Source organism: Austrofundulus limnaeus, unplaced genomic scaffold (assembly GCF_001266775.1).
Source record: "Austrofundulus limnaeus strain Quisiro unplaced genomic scaffold, Austrofundulus_limnaeus-1.0 Scaffold179, whole genome shotgun sequence".
Lineage (NCBI taxonomy): Eukaryota > Metazoa > Chordata > Actinopteri > Cyprinodontiformes > Rivulidae > Austrofundulus > Austrofundulus limnaeus.
In genome coordinates this window covers 957042-964009 of record NW_013952581.1, presented here as the reverse complement: position 1 = coordinate 964009, position 6968 = coordinate 957042, and the positions used below count along the sequence as shown (strand labels likewise).

The 6968-nt window shown below is 44.6% G+C and overlaps 1 protein-coding gene across 1 annotated transcript in view; it reads left to right on the top strand.

Moving 5' to 3' along the window:
* Positions 1-6968, top strand: part of senp6a (SUMO specific peptidase 6a) — a gene marked incomplete at its 3' end in the record, with an annotated part of 26043 nt that overhangs the window by 12001 nt on the left and 7074 nt on the right. Inside the window, 5 exon segments of the mRNA XM_014017952.1 lie at positions 1530-1887; positions 2109-2347; positions 2574-2714; positions 2799-2832; positions 2990-3178. Coding sequence (XP_013873406.1) covers positions 1530-1887; positions 2109-2347; positions 2574-2714; positions 2799-2832; positions 2990-3178 — 961 coding nt within the window.

The following is a 6968-nucleotide window of genomic DNA, read 5'->3' as shown; positions in this document are numbered from 1 at the left end:
ACCTATCCAACACCTGTCCATCACATGCAACACATGTTCAACACCTGTTCATCACGTGCAACACATGTTCAACACCTGTTCATCACATGCAACACCTGTTCATCACATGCAACACATGTTCAACACCTGTTCAACACATGTTCAACACTTGTCCATCACATGCAACACATATTCAACACCTGTCCAACATGTGTCCAACACCTGTCTAACACCTGTCCAACACCTGTCCAATACCTGACCAACGTACGTCCATCACCTATCCAACACGTGTCCAACATGTGTCCAACACGTGTCCAACATGTGTCCAACACGTGTCCAACATGTGTCCAACATGCGTCCAACACCTATCCAACACCTGTCCATCACATGCAACACATGTTCAACACCTGTTCATCACATGCAACACATGTTCAACACCTGTTCATCACATGCAACACATGTTCAACACCTGTTCATCACATGCAACACATGTTCAACATCTGTTCATCACATGCAACACATGTTCAACACCTGTTCATCACATGCAACACATGTTCAACACCTGTTCAACACATGTTCAACACTTGTCCATCACATGTTCAACACATATTCAACACCTGTCCAACACCTGTCCAACACCTGACCAACGTACGTCCATCACCTATCCAACACGTGTCCAACATGTGTCCAACACGTGTCCAACACGTGTCCAACACGTGTCCAACACGTGTCCAACACGTGTCCATCACATGTTCAACACCTGTCCATCACATGTTCAACACCTGTTCAACACATGTCCATCACATGTTCAACACCTGTTCAACACATGTCCATCACATGTCCATCACCTGTTCAACACCTGTCCATCACATGTTCAACACCTGTCCATCACATGTTCAACACATGTCCATCACATGCAACACATGTTCATCACCTGTTCAACACCTGTCCATCACCTGTCCAACACCTGTCCAACACCTGTCCAACACCTGTCCAACACGTGTCCAACACGTGTCCATCACATGTTCAACACATGTACATCACATCCAACACGTGTCCAACACCTGACCAACACATTTTCAAAACATATCTGTCACCTGTCCAATACTTGTCCATCACATGCAACACCTGTCCAACACGTGTCCAACATGTGTCCATCACATGTTCAACACATGTCCATCACATGCAACACATGTTCAACACCTGTTCATCACATGCAACACATGTTCAACACCTGTTCAACACATGTCCAATACCTATCCATCATCTGTCCAACACCTGTCTTTATCTTGTCCATCACCTGTCCCACACATCTATATTTTGTCCATCATTTGTCCAACACCTGTCTATCTTGTCCATCACCTGTCCAATACCCATCTATATCTTCTCCATCACTTGTCTATAACCTGTCTATCACTTCTCCATTTTTTATCCATCATCTGTCCAATACATGTCCAATACTTGTCCATCACCTGTCAAATTCTTGTCCGTCATCTGTCCTCTACCTGTCCATCACTTGTCCTCACCCTGTGGTCTCCTGTTTTTGCCAGGAGCCTGTCCAGCCAGTGGTTTACCCCATGGTGTGCCAGCGGTGCAACAAGCCGAGCCAGGACAGGTTCAAGTGTCAGAGCTGTGAGACCGGGTCATCTCTGCTGCCCCCTCAGCAGGCCACGTCCTCGTCCCCGACCCCTCGACCCCCCCTCAGACCCCAACCGTACCCCGGACTAATCAGTCTTCAGCAAAGCTTCTACAAACCCGGCTCGGCTATGAGGGAACCTCTGCCGGTACGGATCACGACCAGCAAGGGGACCCTGTCCCCTCTGGACAATAGCAGGACACCCCTGTTAGCTGGAATTGGGACCACCACCAAAGGAAGGAGGGCTCAGAAACATGAGCTGAACGACCCCAGTGAGTACGGATGACTCAGGTAAACCCCAACAAACCAGAACCAGAGGGTCCAAACAGAACCTGTATGGACTCTGAAGCTTTCCTTCAGTCTGGTTTGTTCTAGTGGTCCGCCACAAGAAACCTCTCTAAAATCCAGGATGTGGAGGCGGTACCTTCATATGGAAGTCCCGCCTCCACAGCCTACTGTTGGATTGAAATTCAAACTATCATTTCCTCTTCAGTCGTTCTGTCCAGCGATGAGGACGAGGAAGCCGAAAACGCCAGCACAGGAAGTGTGAACCGATTGGACAGTGTTTCCCCGCGACCCGCTGACTCCGCCCACTCTTCTCCAGCGCCCTCTGGAGGCAAAGTGGAGACAGCGGTGAAGAGCACAGACGAACAGGAAGAACTGAACAGCGAGTTCTTCAAAGATGTCAGCATGAAGATCACCATACCTCGGAGAGCCCGGATGAAAGATCAGGTAATAGGAAGTCAACATGCTGTGTCCGATGTTGGTCCAGTCTGGACCGGTTTGGACTAGTCTGGACAGATCGGTACATTAAGCAAACATCAAATGGATACAATTAAATTTCTCCTCTAAAAGAAGGGAAACAACGTTGTTTAATTTAGTTGATTTTCCAGCAGGTGATGATGACACCAGATGATTTTCAGCTGTGTCAAACCTGGTTTCTTGTTTCCTTTTACAGTTTGGAAATGAGCCTCCTGAGCTGTCTTTACCGAGGACAAAAAAACCCAAAGTTGCGGTCAGCGGGTGTAAAAGCATCATCCTGGAGTGTCGGAGCGTCAGAATAGGAACTCTGCGCCGGATTGTGAAGAGGCCTGTTATTGTGAGTCCTTGAAACAAAACCAAACGACTACAGCAGAACTGTGTGAAGGATTAATGAACATCTCTTTTGTTTCTGTGTTTTCAGTTTTCTATAGATCACATCCAGCTGGAAACTGAAGGTGAGAAGATGATGGAGCTCATAGGATTAATGTTGGTTCAGTCCGCAGATGTTTCACTGAGCAGCTGGAACATCTGACTGTAACCCTGCTGCACGTGTTCTTCACACAGAACATCCTGCAGATTTCTGTCAACTCACAGGTTTCCTGTATGTTTCAGGCTCTGAGTGTGGCACCGTTGAGAAGGTTTGCCTTCATACGTCAGAGCTGATCAGCTGTGAGTGGTGCAGCGTCCGCAAACTTCCTGTCCTCTTCTTCCAAACCACGGTAGACGAGTGCGTCCGGCTGCGCTCGCAGCTACAGATGTCCAGAGAGGAAGGAGGCGTGTGGTACGACTGCACAGAGAGCAGTGAGTGAACATAGCTGTGATCAGGGTACTGACCCGACTGAATCCACTGTGACCAAGTCAAGTCAAATTTTATTTATATAGCACATTTACAACAACCTCAGTTGACCAAACCCAATCACATATAGCTAAGGATAAAACAATACACACACATGCACATAAAATTACAATAAAACTGAAATTTGTTAAAGGCACAGTGTGTAGGATTTGTTGTTTTCAGCGACATCTAGTGGTTGAGTGATTGAATCATCCTCCCTTGTCCTCCCCCCACCCCCACCCCCCACTTCCAAATGCAAAGGAGTTGCTACGGTGTCTCTCATGTGTCAAAAACCTTTGATAATTCCAACCGCGATGTCTACCAGCAGCTTCAGGGCTAGTGATGTTTCAAGTGGTAAGATTATGAGCTTTAATAAGTAAAATTATCTCAGCTACAATGACAGACAACAAATATTACATTTATAGTATTACAACTAAAACAGTTTTTGACGCCGCCACCGCAGTTTGTCCTTTATGAGTCTTGGTAGACAAGATGGCGGTGCAAGATGGCGGCTGCCTGTAGTGGCGACCCGTGACCATGGAGATATAAACTTTTTTTATAAGGTAAAAATAATAAAACAAGGTCTTTGTCTGCAATGATTAGACATGTTTTTTTATTATTGTCATTAGTGATTATCTCAATTTCGGCTAAAAGAATTGACAAAATCCTACACACTGTGCCTTTAAAAAAATAACAACAATAATAAAATAGGCCGTAAGATACCAAAAAGATAGTAATGCAAAGAAAAACCAAAAACATACTTAATATAAGTTGCAGCAGTTTCCCAAGAACTCTAATCAAATTAAGTACAAATTTTCCCTTTAACCAGTGTTAAAGGCCAGGGAAAACAGTTGCGTTTATAGTCTGGACTTAAACTGACCCACTGACTGAGAGAACCTAACAGACAAAGGCAGACTGTTCCACAATTTGGGTGCTGCCACAGCGAAAGCTCTGTCTCCTCTGGTCTTTAACCTGGCTTTAGGGACGGCCAACAAAAACAGGTCAGCTGACCTCAGGGCTCTGGGTGGGGTGTAGGGCTGCAGAAGTTCAGTCAAATAAGATGGGCCCATAGAGTTTAAACATTTAAAAACTGTCAATAAAACCTTAAATTTTACACAGAAGACAACAAGGAGCCAATGAAGGGTACGCAAAATCAGGCTAATAGATTCACGCTTCCTTGCTTTTGTCAACAAACGGGCTGCAGTGTTTTGCATTCTCTGCAATCGCTGTAGAGAACTCTGGTCCAGCCCTAAATACAAAGAATTACAATAATCTAAATGTGAAGTGATAAATGCATGAATAGCTGTCTCAAAGTCAGTCAAAGGAAGATAAGATTTTATCTTGGCAAGTGTCCTCAACTGGAAGAAACTGGCTTTGATAACAGTGACAGAGGATCAAACATCACATCCAGATTTTTCACAAACGGATGACAGAATGAGGACGGGGTCCAATCACGCTGCCAATCCCAGGCAGGTGATTACATTGACCAAACACCAGAATCTCAGTTTTTTTCCTTATTTAGATTCAGAAAATTTGCTCTCAACCCCACCTGTACATCTCTAAGACAATTCTGTAGCATTTTTATAGCAGACTGGCCATCATTTGTAGTTACAGGTAGATAAATTTGAATGTCATCTGCAAAGCAATGAAAGGAGACCTTGTGCTTTTTAAAAATTAAACCCAAAGTCAGCAGATACAAGGCAAAAAGAACAGGTGCTAATATCGACCCCTGAGGCACACCATATTTCAGAGGAGACAACAGGACCAACAACCCGTGCACATGGGGTTTATGACAATTTGAGGAAACAAGGTTTGACAAGAAACTATATTTTGCAGCTTTAACGGCTCTCTGGTAATTAGCAAGACTGTCTTTGAGTATTTGTAAAGAAAGTTGAAGGTGATCTTTTCTCCACCGGCGCTCCGCGCGCCTGCACTCCCATCTGAGTTCACGTGTATGTTCGTTTAACCAGGGTTGTGCTATTTTCCTAGACCGTTTCAGCCTGAATGGGGCTACTAAGTCCAAAACATCTGTGCAAGTTTCATTAAAATTTGAGATTAGTTTATCTGGAGTAAGGTTTTGCAGATCAGAATTAAAAATGTTTTGTTAAAAATGTCAGAAAATGAGGAGGCTGTCTGGGAATTTATTATGCGAACTCTGCGTGCCAGAGTGCAGGGGCTGATCATATTCTGGGACAGCGTAATAGAGAACAATATAGCAAAATGGTTAGAAAAATGTGTTTCACAAATCTCAGTCATCTGTACACTAAGGCCAAAAGACAGAACCAATTCCAGGATGTGTCCTTTTTCATGAGTCACGCCCGACACCAACTGAATCAAGTCAAAAGAGTCAATCAAGTTTAAAAAATCTCTGACCAAAGGTCTGGATTCACAGCAGACATGAATATTAAAGTCTCCAACAAGCAAAAAAACGATCATGTCTCAGCAATTGTCCTGTCACAAAATCTGTAAAATCCTGAATAAAATCTTTATTAAACATGGGTGGGCGATACACCAGAGTGCACAGAATAGGGCTATCAGGACTGATCAAAATATCTTTAGCTCAAAACTGGAGAAAACGTCTTCTGGTACCTGCCGACAGGTGTATCTGGACTTATATACCGTTGCTAATCCCCCGCCTCTGCCCGTCATCTGAGGCGAGTTCAGATAGAGGCATTCTGGAGGTACAAGTTCTGCGAAAGGGGTAGACTCACCATGTTGGAGCCAGGTCTCCGTAAGCAGCATAAAATCCAGTTTGCGAAATGTGAACAAATCATTTAAAAGAAATGTTTTATTAGCTAGCGATCTAGCATTTAGTAGGCCCAGGTGTAGAGGAGTATCCTCACAGACAGGTAGAGAGCTGCGGCGCAATGGCCGGAGGATTCCAAAATCCACAGCGCGGCGTCCTCCTATGCGCTTTTGCGGCAGGGCCTACAAAGGAAGATGACGCAAGCTGGTATCTAGGCGCCCAGGTGCCACAGGCTGGACCCACCTCAATCCATACGTTCCTTGGGGTGTAATCCCAGAAGTTAGTCTCTGGTGGGCCTTGGCTTTCACTAGAGCGCCTCCGCGTTTTTTACGTCTTCTGCCCCACCTCTTTCGCCCACTGACAGGTAAGCGCCACAGGTCAGCTGGCATGGAGATCAGATAAGTGAGGAGTCTGAATGTTTGATCCTCAAAAGTTTTTTCTTAGGGATAACTCAACACATCGATTCAGGTCAATAAGTGCCTGTCGGTCATATACTAACAGTCCACAGGTATCCTGGCACAATAAATAAAACAATACAGCAGGAAGCAACAAATTTGACAAGGTGGGTAGATGACGGACGAAACACGTTGGCGCCATCTTCCCACACACCTTCAAGTGTACTGACCCCGCTGAACCCAATGTGACCCGGGTACTGAACCCATTCTTCATTTCATTACTTACAACCCAGCTGAGATCAGGCCTTGTGCCCATCATAACATATATCAAACTTCCTACAAGCTCACAATAACCTCTTGGATCGATAAGTTCACTTTCACAGTCAAAGTTTAAGTTTTGTTCACATGGGGTGCATCGTGTACTACACTCAGACATACCAAATCTTTCAAGTATTTTCATTACACATCTCTTTTGGTTCATCTTTACTTCATCTGCCTGTGAAAAATCTATGTATGTATGTGTGTGTGTGTATGTATGTACAGTGGTTTGCAAAAGTATTCATACCCCTTGAACTTTTCCATATTTTGTCACATTACAACCACAAACATAAATAT